The 13,512-nt window shown below is 40.5% G+C and overlaps 3 protein-coding genes across 6 annotated transcripts in view; 2 read left to right on the forward strand and 1 right to left on the reverse strand.

Annotated features, from left to right (window-relative positions):
• wnk4a (WNK lysine deficient protein kinase 4a) overlaps nt 1–3,777 on the forward strand; it is a 42,482-nt gene extending 38,705 nt beyond the window's left edge. For all 4 annotated transcript variants that reach the window (XM_023407733.2, XM_023407732.2, XM_023407734.2 and 1 more), the window contains 4 exons: nt 506–1,127; nt 1,340–1,545; nt 1,679–1,773; nt 1,892–3,777. In XM_023407733.2, coding sequence (XP_023263501.1) covers nt 506–1,127; nt 1,340–1,545; nt 1,679–1,773; nt 1,892–1,894 — 926 coding nt within the window. In that variant the 3' untranslated portion in view covers nt 1,895–3,777. The remainder of the gene's footprint in view (nt 1–505; nt 1,128–1,339; nt 1,546–1,678; nt 1,774–1,891) is intronic.
• Nucleotides 3,778–3,831: 54 nt separating this feature from the next.
• coa3a (cytochrome C oxidase assembly factor 3a) lies at nt 3,832–5,453 on the reverse strand. Its single transcript, XM_023407735.2, has 2 exons — nt 5,224–5,453; nt 3,832–4,467 (listed from the first exon to the last, which is right to left on the reverse strand). Exons 1-2 carry the CDS (start codon nt 5,417–5,419, stop codon nt 4,364–4,366), a joined length of 300 nt encoding a protein of 99 aa, XP_023263503.2. The 5' UTR covers nt 5,420–5,453; the 3' UTR covers nt 3,832–4,363.
• A 170-nt stretch (nt 5,454–5,623) lies between these two features.
• Nucleotides 5,624–10,222, forward strand: cntd1 (cyclin N-terminal domain containing 1). Its single transcript, XM_023407730.2, has 7 exons — nt 5,624–5,978; nt 8,447–8,522; nt 8,612–8,783; nt 8,871–9,033; nt 9,168–9,312; nt 9,731–9,827; nt 10,023–10,222. The coding sequence occupies exons 1-7, from the start codon at nt 5,816–5,818 to the stop codon at nt 10,134–10,136; spliced, it is 930 nt and encodes a 309-aa protein (XP_023263498.1). The 5' UTR covers nt 5,624–5,815; the 3' UTR covers nt 10,137–10,222.
• The last annotated feature ends 3,290 nt before the right edge of the window (nt 10,223–13,512 follow it).

Here is a 13,512-nt window from a genome sequence, read left to right on the forward strand (position 1 = left end):
AAATTGTCTGCAGATGTGAGTGCATGCAGAGTGTTTATGCATCAGATACAATCACAATTATCAGATACTATCCCTGCTGTAAATTAAGGCTCTTTAGGGTATATCTACCTACTGGGAGATTAGCATTTAAGGAAATAAGAAACAACAGAGTGATACCTCTTTCAAGACTGTAGCCAAGAAAACACATGATTAGATTTTAATCAAACCATATTGGTCAAGAATGAGTGAGGCTTTGTCCTAATGATCAATCAGCTCTGATCAGATTAGAGAACAATCACTGCTGCTTAGCCAGTGATTGGCTGTCACTTATATAAATTAGCTGCCTAGATGCTATAACGTATATATGGACACTAAAAGTAAGTAACTACAACTTACCAGCATTAATGTTAACCAATATAACCTATTTCTTGGAGAAAAAAACATTTTGGATGCACAATTTGGAAACTCAATCTAGTAATTTACATAGATTTTTATCTTCTAAAAACACCCTTTCTTTATATTACAGAAGTCCAGTCTGCACCAGTGACTGTTGGGCGATTCCAGGTGACCCCCAGTATGGACATCCCTGTGCCCGCTGTGCCTATAGGTGCTGTACCTGCTGCACTACAGCCCGAGGACGGGGGCAGCACCCCAACAGAGAGCAGCACAGAGGAACAGGGGGAGTCTGAGACCAGCCTGGGCACCTCCCTCACCATGTCCCCTCCTCACCCACATCCCCACAGAGGGTCGGCACCGCTCCTCCAGGAGGTTGACGGGCAGCCGGGATGGGCTGGGGACCATGAGCAACAGCAGCAGCAGCAGCAGGTCAGGGGAGAGGAGGATGAAGATGAGGATGAAGAGGATGAGGGAGAGGTTGTCGGGGAACGACAGAGGACGAGGAAGAGGAGCCGGAGGAGGGCATACAGCCTCAGCCTGATGGGAACGTCTGCGGACAGCGGGCTCTCTGTGACGGCTGCTGAGATGGAGGGGAGGCTGTGGGATGGAGCGGTGGGCAGCCCGCAGTACAGCAACGCCCTCCACCATTTATGGATGATGACTTACAACCGCAACGCTCCCTACCTGAGCAGCGATGACTCTGACAGCGATGGCGAAGAAATGCTGGAAGAGCTTCAGGAACTCAGAGAGAAGTAAGTGACACCAGTGAGGATCAGGTGCCAGAAACAGAATATTAACAGAGTTCAAATTCACTTTGCAATGACTTTCACAATTGTATTTGATGGGACTTGATGTTTTGGGGTAACACAAGACTTATATTAAGAAATTAAGACTTTAATTTATGCAACTTGCTTCAGAGGATTTTCAAGGACCAACTTATTTGTTACTTTTTGTCCCTCATCAGACATCTGACAGAGGTGCAGACCCTGCAGGCCGCCCAGAAGAGAGAGATCGAGGAGCTGTACGAGAAGATGGGGAAGGTTCCTCCTCCAGGCATCGTCTCTCCCGCTGCTATGCTGTCCAGTCGACAGCGCCGCCTCTCCAAGGGGAGCGGTTTCCCCTCATCCCGCAGGAACAGCCTGCAGCGCTTGGACATGTTGCCACTCCAAGGTGAGGAAGAACATCCACATTTAACATATCATAGTAAATATGTGAAGATTATTATATATATATATATAAGACTAAATCTAAAAACCCTATCTAAATGGGTTTTGTAGCATATTTACTATGTTTGTTTTCCTAGGTATCATTAGGAGAAATTCCCTTGGAGGCAGCAGCAGCGGCTCCCAGGATAAACCTAGCAAAGGGGTCACCTTTGCCACTGACATTAATAGAATGGTGAGTGTTCATTGCATAAACAGACTTCATATTAATAGTATTCCCCTTGTGAAACTCAACAGAAATGCTAAACAGTTAAGTCTTACACTTTGTGTTTTTTTCCATCTCGCTTTTCCAGTGAGAAACGCTCAGCCAAGCACGCTGTGTATCTGGACTACCTCATCTGAAGTGTGACTGCAGTGGTCAAACCCGTCCTGAAGGAGGATCACTTTTAACACTTTTCACTGGCACACCGATCAGCATAAAACTGCTTCCCTCCGCAAGTGGTCACAAGGTTCATGCCGGTGGTCATTTACCTCAACTGTACAGAAACTGTCATCAATAAATCTGGATTTACACAGGAACTGTAACTTCCAGTTTTCGGCCCTTTTGTCAGATTTGGTGAATTTGTTGCAGCTGAAGCTCAGAATATCTTACCAGTCTGGTTCATGTTAAAACTCACAAGTTCTTTTTTTTTGCTCTCTTGTACATAAACTGTCAGATCCAACGGTTCAGAAGTAACCAGCTTCAGTCCACGCTGCCACAGTACCCTGCTAAACACCACAGTTTGTTTTAAGGCTTTTTTTTTTTTTTTTTGCATTAACGCAGTCAAGTGAAATACCAAGTGCTGCAGAGTTGTGTCACTTTGTACGACTTTGACCCAGAATGACTACAGTTACTGTTTTCCTGCTTGTTTGACTCACTGCCGTTTAATCAATCTGAGCACAGTCATGTGAACCGCAGCCAAGCTCTGACTCTCACTGACAGCTGTCGGGCACAGATGACGACACACTTCGGACGATCTCACAACCTATTTGCTGTAGTTTGTAACTAATGTCTCGGCACCTGCTGACTGAACAGTGAATATACTCTCATTTAGTGGAGCTCCGATTCCTGCCATCAAGGGGCTGACGAGAGCAGTCAGTTTGATTTAGTCAACTTTGTATTCTCAAAACATTTTGTTGTAGTACATCTCCGGTTCCTTTAGTGGTTTTGACACCTGATAAGATCACCTTACATTCTCTAGACTCAGCCTGGAGAGGTTTGACTGCAGTCCTGACATTTTCAGATGTAGTGAAGATGATGATTTTTCACGTTGTACAACAGTACAATAAGGAGATATCATGGAGATGTTAATGCGTCAGGAAGAAACGTTGTACAACAGCTATAAATGTTGGCATGTAGCTCACTTCAGCAGGAAAAAAAAAAATCTGTTTTTTATGCAGAAGCATAGAGAACATCATGTCAATGTCAAATACTATAGCTGGCTTTAAATGGGAAAAAAGTATTTCTTCATATTGATTAGATGTGAAAAATCCACCTAGGTTTTACACTACTGGCTTTTCCTGTTGTTTGTACATGTGTATATAGTAGAGTGCTTTTATAGATCTTGTTTACAAGTTAAGAGTAAACTAAATATTTCAGCAACCTTAATTCTTGCTCAAGCAAAAATCATATTTGTTGCTAGATCAAGATCATAGATCAAGCACCTTGTGCACTTTAGCAAATTCTACTTTAACACTCAGTCATTTAACACATTTGTGGACAAAAACTGTGCTCACTCGAGGAAGAGCTGAGATGTTTTCCTGTTATTTTTCCGTAAGAGAGGTAGAGGATATTCTCCGGTTTATGTTTGATCACAATATTTCATATTGGATCACAGTAATGATGATCTACCCTCCCACAGTTTGAAATAATCAGTATATTGTGGGATATGGAGAAATCAGTCCAAGCTGTGAATCTGTAGCTGTTGCCTTATATTAAAAAAAAAAAAATATTCACCACACACTGAATTTTCTGGCAGTTGAACTCCTGTAAGATTCGTAATATATATATTCAAAGAAATTTCTAAATTTTGAATGTAAATATATAATTGTATTGCTTTCTGAAGCTGCTGTCCTGCCATGCTGAATCTGTGCCTTTCCCTTACAATGTCTTATTTTATATTTTTACTCTTAAGATTTGGTGGCTAGATCAGACTCTGTATATCAAATTTTGAAAAAAATAAATGCAACTGTAAATACCGCTACTTGTATGTCATCCTTATTGCACACAGTTACACATAATTTTGTTAAAAAATCAAATACAGTAGATTTTTATTTAACAACTCATCACTTTTTCAACATAAATAACATGTTTCAACAGGTTGATTCATGTGTCATTTCAGCAGTGTCACTGGCATCCTTTGCTGTTAAAGGCCACTGTAGATTTAACATCACTTGCTGACTGAAAGTTAGTATATTCCCCTCATACTGTATGCACATCACATGATCTGGGCTGGAAACCTGTCAGGTAACGACTATAATTACTAATAAGCCTGGGCCTTTTGGCTAGCATGTAAAGATCATGTGGAGGTCAGTGATAAGTCCTTTCCACTGGCAGGCAAGTTTATTCAAAATCAAGACACTTCTAGTTTTAAGTCAGCAGCAGAAACCACACAATCACCCTTCAAAATCATGACAAAACAAAAAGTCCAGCGCTGTCTCAGCATGAAAGAACAGCGGCCAGTCCATGGAATATGAATCAGTGGCATTAGTGTCCACATAAGTCCCTTCTCAGTTAAGTGCAGGACAGACACACAGTCCAACAACAGGCAGGCAACTCATGCGTCTCAGTTGGCACCGGTGCTTGGTCCCTGCATTCTTGCACGTTTGGCCTCCTCATCTATTTCATCCATGATCTTTTCCTGGGAGACTGAGTAAAATGTGTAGCCATCTAATGGAGGGAGCAAGTGGTCAAGGCAAGTAAGTGGAAGCAAGAAACATAATATAACACATTACATGACAAGTGAGTGATGCAAGCAGCATGTCAGCCAGGTGTTTGTGTCATCACTGCTTGTAGTAACAGCCGAGGCTAAACACACTGCGCCTTAATGTTGTCTTTAATCATTCAAATATCAAGATACCCATTTTATCCTTTTGTATTTTTTTTTTTTTTTTTTTAAATTGCAACTTGAGTTGGACAGCTAAATCTTATTTTCAAGTTTCAAACATCTGCCTTCACAGGCATCTTTGAGTTCAGGAAACAGGTTTGTCCGTAATACCGCGAAGGCACCTGGAAGCTCATCTTTCCCGGCTTAGTTACCTTCAAAACTGTTTAAGTGTATACTTATACGTATACATCCCACTTAAATTTAGTGCAACACAGTGTAATATAACGAATAGTACAAGCTTGACATTTGTGTTTTAATTAGCTAATACACTCCAAACACCTCTACAGTTAGGAACTTTTCTGTCATAGCTATCTGTCATGTTAGCATTCAGTCAAATGAATGAACCAGTCTATCCCCCACACAAAGAATATACTGTCTGAAATATAAGCTGCGCAGCTAAATTAGCGATAGTGTTAGTTTATGTTGTGATAAAAACAGTTATCTAACTCAAACCCAAGGACTACGGAGTGACTGTAGCATGCTAGGCTAACGTTACATAGTTCACCTTGTGTTAACATTAGTGTGCTTGGCAAGGATACAGATTCCCAGGACGAGTGCTCCGATGGCGAGCCCTGTGACAGCATTTCGCCCCCGCAGCAGATGTGTTTTCTTCTTCCACTGTGCACGCTCTACCTGCTGGATAAAGTGCATCTGTTCCGAAGAAAGACCCTCTTTAGCCGGGTCTATTCTGGTTGCAAAGGGAGCATCGGACTCCTTCGGCGTCTTGTCAGCCATATCTGCAGTCAGCGAAGGACGTGGTTGCACAACAGTCATACGCAGAGCTGCATTTCAAATGATTAGACGAGTTGGCGGCGTTTACATGCGACGTGAGCAGCCCATCCATATGTTGCTAGATCTGCGGTGGGCAGAAGGAGCCAGAAACAAAATTGTGCAACATCCAAATGAGTCCCCATGGCAGCTTTGGTTCCTACACGGAGACGTTGGAGCGACTTTGGAGTGACAACCTCGGGAATGTAGCGCCATCTTCCGGAAAATATAAACTTCAAACACGTTTTTCTTTTGGTTTTCTACCTAAGTTTTTGACAAAAGTGAACATATTCTTAAATATAAACCTGGCAGCTGGTAAATGTAACGTTTGTGCATAAAGAAGCCGTTCGTTAGTGATTGTAAATGGCGAATAGATCGTTTTGCTCTCCCAATCACAGTTTCAAGTTTGGGGAAGTCTCTTTTGACCTGCTCACAGATTTTCTTGTTAATCTCAACAAAAGAAACAAAGATAACCTCAACCATCTATCAAAATGTAGCGGGACCTTCAAAGATAAAAGACTCGTTGGTAAGTACATTTTTTGTCATTTCATCTTGCTTACAAACAAGCCTTGTCATTGTTCTGTTAATGAAACGACCGTTAGTAGAACTGCGTGAATTGCTTTCTTTCGACATTGAATTTGGACATTTTTATTTCCAAAAGTAATTTTTCCCGTTTTAAATGCGCATAATGCCATAGGCCACTTTCAAAAGGGTTCATTTTTATAACCTTTATTTGGAAGAACAACGACAACTTGGTATCTGCAAATTTAAAATATGTACATTTCTCTATGGAGTTATTAGAGAGCATAAGATAAGATAGCACAATACCTTCTCATTGCCAAATGATTTTTCCCTTTTAATTTTTTTTTACAGTTATATCTACAACGAATTCATAAAGTATTTATACCCCTTCACTTTTTTAATGCTGCAGCCTCATGTTAAAATCATTTAAATTTAGTTTTCAATCTTATCAAACTACACCCAGTACCCCCATGATATTTTCAAATTTGTTAAAAGGAAAAACTGAAATATCACATTGACATAAGTATTTACAGGCTTTGCTATGACAATTGAAATTTAGCTCAGGTGCCTCCCATTCCTTTTGATCATCTTTGAGATGTTTCTACACCTTGATTGAGTCCATCTGTGGTAAATTCACTCGATTGGATATGATTTGGAAAGGCACACACCTGTCTATATAGGGCATCACTGTAACAATTCTGGGACTAACAGAGATTTAGAAGCAGAGAAAACCCCAGGAGGTGATGAACAGTTGCAAAAAATGCAAAACAGGCAAACAAGAACAGGCAGGATGTAGGCAAAAATCCAAAAACCAATAACAACAAATAATACTAAGTCACACACCATAGGAACTAACACCAGGAGACTGTTGGAAAGCAGTGTTCACACAAGGTTTAACAAGGACAATCTGGCAAGCGACAAAGGAAACAGGAGGAGTATATAAACGGGTTGGACTGACAGGGAACAGCAGAGGCAGGTAAGCTGATTGGGAACAGGTGTGGATGATTAAGGGGTGGGGAGACACATGAGGGCAGGAACTGAAACGACAAGAGAGGTGAGTGTTTCACAATAAAACAGGAAACAAGACATGCACTGAACTTATCAGAGCAAAACCCAAGCCATTTTCCATTCCAATAAATTTGCAAAAAAATTCTAAAATTCAGTTTTTGCTTTGACGGATTGATGAGGAAAAAAATGAAATAAAATGATTTTAGCTTATGGCTGCAACATAAGAAAAAGTGAAGGGGTCTGAATACTCTTTGAATGAAGTGTACATAGGGTGTATGATCTACAAATGTAAAATATAATCTGACACTGTATCTTTTATGGATGATGCTAATATATTTACATTTACAGTATAGGCTGTTATCAGTGGACCTGTAATATTCTGTGTTTTGAGATTGTAATTCTTTCAGCTGCAGTGCAGCAGTGGCAGTTTTGATAATTTTTTCAGCAGGTGGGATTGACTAAGATGTAAGAGACTAACTCTGAGTGGCCCACTAAGCCTCACTGTACACTGTCATTATTCTGGAGTCTTTGATACACCTGGGATTGTGAGCCCTGTCATTATGGAGGCCAAATTCTCATACAAACTCCAGGTAGCAGTCTCCCAGCTGCCAGCAGCTCAGCAGACAAACCCTGCCAATGCAGAGGAACAGATGGAAAGCTGCTTGAATGACCGCTGATGAACATGCATATGTCTCTTAGTAGTTCACATAACACCTAAAATACTATTTATTTGAATAGATTAACAGGGATACCTCTTTGATAAGTTCTATCTGTCTCTTTAACGTGCTGGCTTGAAGTAACCTGCCATTCTCACAGCATGGAGGGAATTTCCAGCTAAATACTTTAGTTTCTTTCAAACTGACTTGTCAGTAGAAAAACCAGCCAGTCTGCCGGTGTTAGGCTGGTGGGTGGTGGTGAGAACCCAGCATGGTTGTGATTCAGTGTTTTACGTACATGGCTGTTAGCTGTTATTTCACACAAAATAAGTATAAAGACTAGAGAATCAGAATTTAAAATGAATATTAATTTAATGATTAATGATTCCTTTTTTAAGATTTACTTTATTGGACCATCTGAGCCAATGTGGTATTTTATGTCACCATCCAGCTGATGATTTGTACCTGATAAATGATATTTATAGTTTTTCATTTCCAACATGTTCATTTAGCAAGACTGCAAAGAGCTCATAAATGACAGTGAATACTTGGAGAGTTATTGCTCATATTCCATTTAACTGATCCCATTTCACAGAACTACATTAGATCTCTCCCTGTGTAACTTTACATAGGATTGTCCAAACACATTTACTGCCACCATTTTACTGCATGCATGACACTGCCTTACAAATTCCTCTCTAAAAATGTATATTGTATCCGATTATGGTCCGTCAACTCTTTCCCAACATGCTTTGCTCATGCCTCCACTCAAAAAATAGTATTTTTCCGCTTTTGTTCTCTAACTTAGAGTACGTCTTCCTGATCGCTAAAGAACTGAGACTCGATCCACTGGTTGGATACCATGCCATTGAATTACTTCAAAGGTAAAAATGAGAAGTATATTTGCTTCCCTGTTACACCTTACATGTGATTGGATCAGACAAGCCTTTATGTGAATAATTATCTCCCTCAGGTTCATGGTCAAGCACCTCACAGATTTGCTCACCACACCCACACCTCGAGGTGCAGCTGCTGATCAGCCAGGAAGTTACGAGGATGTTATTTTTGACAAGATCGAGGGAAAATTCCCGCTCATTGTCTTCTCCTGTGTGCAACTCGCAAGCAAGCTGTCTTTGCACAGTCATGTAAGTTCTGAGATGTCTACCGTTAATAACTTTCATTTCCCTGTGATTTCAAAAATCAAGCTAATCTCCCCTATTTTTTATTTTTAGATAATCGACAACAATACTGCAGTGCAGTTTCTGCATTCGGTCGGACACAGTGTTTCCAAGCAGACTCTCATGAAATCAGAGCTGATGGTCTTGAAAGGGCTTGAATTCAGACTAAATGCCCCAAATCCTCTGACATATGTGGAAATACTTCTGGAGGTGCTTGGTAAGATCATAATCACAGAATCAAGTGTTAGGATGTAAAAAAAAAAAGAGGGAAATATTAATGGAGATGGCTCTGTGAAGATAATCGTATCTATTTAGATGTTGCACTGATTTGTGGTGACAAAACTTTTGTAGGACATAATGAGCCGTCCAGCCCAGTGGACCGCCTGTATGACTTGTGCCACCACGTTCTCCAGTTCGTCAGCCTGCAGAGGACCGCCATCTATGACACCTTGTTGAGGAGTACCGTTCGGAGTGTCAGCCCATCCAGAGAACAGAGGTATTGCATTTATCTTCAAGCCCAGATGTTTTCTGATGTTTTGGAACAGGTGATTACTGTCATGGTAGAGTGGACAAGCTGCTTGATTGGCAGTTGAGTAGACTGTGAGCAGCTGAGAACTGTCAATGCTTTTTTGGTTTCAAACTCTGTCTTGTGCTATCATGTTTTTCATGGCTCGTCGCCCTGCAAGACATTTACCCAAGAGCTATTTAATTATGAATGAGTACAGCCATGTTTGTGACCACTTGGAGGCAGCAGAAACAAGCAATGAACATAACATTGACATACGTTTGCAAACAGTTGCCTATTTATACATCCAGCATACATGTGGCAACATTATCATTCTTTTGAAAGTGTTTCTGGCCACCTGGTGAATAAAAGTCCAGTATTCACTGCAGTAACCTTATTTAAAAACCAGAGAGACGTTTGTGACAGTGACTGAAGACTGCATGCTTCTTGGTGTCGGTGTCATCGCCGTGGCTGTGTTCATCCTCCGTTTCAAAAAATGGGAACAGGTGAAACACTTGTGATTTATATGAAATATGATTAACACTGTATTTGAATCACAACTACAATATTATTTGTTCTCTGTGTTTTAAATGTCAAAACTCTAGACATAGTGACTTACTCTAGGTAAGTCATTATATATTCCATACAAACTGTTTTTTGTTTTTTTTCATGTAGACTTACCTTCTTTTCATGCGTGGCAGGTTGTGGAAGAACTGAGCCATATCACAGCAATCTCAAGGAAGAGCATCAGCGATTTCGCTCTTGTGACACTGACGCATATTGTTAGATCCAATTTCCCCGTAACATCAACTTGAGTCTTAATAACGGTCACCCACAGAACACTGCTTTATATTGTCACTCTTTATGGTGGAGTTTGTGTTGTAGCTGTAGATGTCCGTGTAGAACATATTCTGTGTAACTAAGACAGATGTTTGGTGTAAGAAAAATTAATGTAATGAAATGGTGCCAAAAGAAAAAATCCCCATAGAGTGGTGACATTCTTAAAAGTAGCCTGTTAGTGATGGACATAGGTCTAGATTATTTTGATTCCACATTCTGTAAAGCCAATTTACTATTGACACTTACTAGTGACACTTGGAAAATGTAATAAATATTGCATTAAACATCAGTATACTGTAGATGCTTCTAAATCTTCCATGTCACATTGATCTGTTCACTTAAATGAGATGCATTGTGGATTAATACGTGTGTTTAGTTTCACCAAGATGTAAAAAAAAAAAAAAAGGAGTAAGGCTGAGGATCAAGTGTCAGACGTCTCCAGTGAGAGGTTTCTCCTCTCTCTCTCTCATTTTTCTGAGTCTCATCCTTATTAGGTAGGGAAGCAATGGCAATATCTGAATCTGAGGAAAGAATGAATAACCGCACTTGATGCCATATAAAGATTAAAATTTTCCCAATTCTATGCCCATTCTGCACAAAATATAACATCCCTAAGTTTATCATAGAGTATTTTTAAAATGATAGGTGGAAGTGGTGCCATATGAGGTTGCCTTGTTTGGGGGGTGAGACTGTATTCCTCACTACTAACAGGTTCTCCATGTGACAATGTTGATGTATTTAACAGTGAAAGCCTGCAGGCTATGTATGTATGTAGGCTATGAGCACTGTGAGAGAGGCTAGTGGAGGCTGAGATTGATGGGGGAAACTGTCCCCGGAAAGGTGATCAAATCTCTGTGTGTGTGTGTGTCCTGCCAGTCGGCTAATGAGTCATCATCTTCCTCCTCCTCGTCAGAGTTAGTTGACAGTGTATCATATGTGGGAAGATGGGGAACAGTGGTGGTACCTCCCAGGAAGTCGTCCAGAGTCTCAGCACCGGAGGGACACTCCGAGTCAAATGATCTCCTCAGTGTTTGTTTTGTTGAAAAGGTGTTTCATCTTGTTCTTGCTCTTCAGGATATCTTGGCTTTGTGTTTGTTTGCTCGCTTCCCCCATGGGTGGATCCATTTAATACTTTGTCTTTAACATGCTCAGATATTTGCTTGTTATGATACTGTGCAGGATGTGCTTTGTTGCCTTGGAAAAGGAGAAGGTGTTGAGTTCTTTTCTGTGTTCAAAAAGAACTCAAACGTGTTGGCTTGCAATAGAAACACAGCCGATATCAAATAACAGTTGATATTATGAAATAGCATAGAAGCTAGAAAAGTAAATGGATTGGAAAAAAAAACCCCACCAGGTAGTGAGAAAAGTGGCCAGTTTCATTCTGCTATAACCTGCAGTACAATATGTATCCAAGAAAACTTACATCTGGATGCCGAGGGGGGGGGGGGGGGGGGGGGGGGGGCTTTCCTCCGTGGGGAATCTTTGAAGTCCCTGCCAGCTCTGCAGTCATGCTCTGGGTTCCACTGTAGATAGCTTGAAGGCAGGACACCGAGCCTTTGTTCCATGGGCTCCCTGGCTCAGACGAAGCACTTTTCCCAAAGCCGCAGGGGGAAGACTGCAGGTGGCAAGCAAAGAGGTTTTGGGAGTCTAAGACTGTCTTGGAAAGCTTTATTTCTCGAGAGGGGTGGAGGATGTTGCTTATATGCAACTAGGGTTAAATACTGTGAGTATATTCCACAGCTGCTGTCATTTCAAATTCCATATAGTGTGGATTTGTATTGCTGTGTTGTTAGGTTTGAGACCTCTGCAGGACTGTGATAATGGTTAAAAACCTTCTCTTTATCCCTCCCAAAAGAAGCAATGATACAGTGGAAGCAGTGCAAAGAATAACATTTTCTGTAAAACTATCGTGCAACTTCCAGTACCTGATTTAGTGTTACTGAGGTCTTCAGCACCCTATCTCCAGGTTTTGAGGTGCAACCTTGAAACACAAAATAGCTTACAGTGTCATAATTATAACATAACAGATGGCAGCCAGCTAGTGTGGAAGAACATCTGCAGGCTCAGATATCATCAGGTGTGAAATAATCTTGGAGAAAGCAAGACTGTAGCGAGGTGTAACACCTGTTTCCACTGTCAGGTGTATTAACTGTGTGTGGTAGCAGCAAAGCCAAGGTCATGTTACAACCTATGACTTGCAATGTTATCCAAAAGTTGTGATGAGAGGAAACATTGCCTGTTTTTACACCTAGAAACTATTTACATTTGAGATAAAAAAAAAAAAGTCAATGAGAACAGTAAAGACAAAGAATTACATTTACCTTTGGGCCAAAAAGCTAACATAATGTTTTAACCTCAGACAGTTATTCACAAGTTGTTATGAAATGTAAAAGTATATGAAACTTTTCCTTTTCTACTGAAGACATTTTGGACAAAATATTTCCATTTTACATTATATATTAAACATTAGGAATTGACAGGGGGGAAAGGACTACAATAACAGTAAAGACAAAAAAGTGTAATGGTAAATAAATCTCAAATGTTAAGAAAAAAAAGGCAACATATTGTTTTAATATTACCGTCCTGGAAATAAAAGACCTGAGGGAATCTTGTTTTATATGGTTTTGCCAAATGAGCAAATCAGCTCTTCAGGGATCTGACCTGTGTCTTCCTATAGCAACTGTTGTATATTCAATGAGGGTCGGAGCAACCTGTCATTTCTTGTTATTTGCTAATATGCTATTATCATCATCTGTTCTTCTCAGGTTCAAATTCTTTGTTATATGACCTTATTTTTCCACTGTTTTTGATTTGTACCTCCTACAACACACGCAGTGGAGACTTGAGCTTTCAACTGTGGCAGGAGTATCTTCCGACTGCCTTACTGGCTCCAATGTTAATTGAAAGGGAAACAAGGCAAACAGCCGTAATGTAGATCGGTTTTACCAGACCCATGAGTACTTTGCAGAGAATTCTGGAAAGTACTTGAGTAAATGCTCTTAGTTACTATTTTACATGTTGGATGTGACATGATCTAGTATTATAGGGTGTTGCCTTATCAGTCACGCATTTAATGTTTTGATTTTTGTTCACATTCTAAATTTTTCAGCCACACAAATTTCTGTCTGGACCTCTGCTCGCTCATGACACACAACCACATATCATCACTGATAAAAGCACAGACCCTGTGATCTGTCTGATATTAGCATAACATCTGAGCATAGTTTAAAAGATACCCACTGGCATCACACATAGTTTTACCAGAGGAGCTGGAGCTCCAGTGGATTAGCAGAAGATCCAGAGCCAGGCCTCACTGAGTCACTCTCTTACTTCTCTGGCTCCCCCACGACT

Source organism: Seriola lalandi, unplaced genomic scaffold, assembly GCF_002814215.2.
Source record: "Seriola lalandi dorsalis isolate HSWRI2012SDOR001 ecotype SW California unplaced genomic scaffold, Sedor1 jcf7180002054346, whole genome shotgun sequence".
NCBI classification, from domain to species: domain Eukaryota; kingdom Metazoa; phylum Chordata; class Actinopteri; order Carangiformes; family Carangidae; genus Seriola; species Seriola lalandi.

Bases quoted from the DNA above. Each gene is read 5' to 3' on its own strand.
- coa3a (XM_023407735.2), bottom strand. From the start codon at position 5,419: ATGGCTGACAAGACGCCGAAGGAGTCCGATGCTCCCTTTGCAACCAGA. The intron at 4,468-5,223 runs GTATCCTTGCCA...TCCCTCCATTAG, and splicing joins AGCACTCGTCCTGGGAATCT to ATGGCTACACATTTTACTCA.
- cntd1 (XM_023407730.2), top strand. From the start codon at position 5,816: ATGGCGAATAGATCGTTTTGCTCTCCCAATCACAGTTTCAAGTTTGGG. The intron at 5,979-8,446 runs GTAAGTACATTT...TCTCTAACTTAG, and splicing joins CAAAGATAAAAGACTCGTTG to AGTACGTCTTCCTGATCGCT. The intron at 9,313-9,730 runs GTATTGCATTTA...TTTAAAAACCAG, and splicing joins AGCCCATCCAGAGAACAGAG to AGAGACGTTTGTGACAGTGA.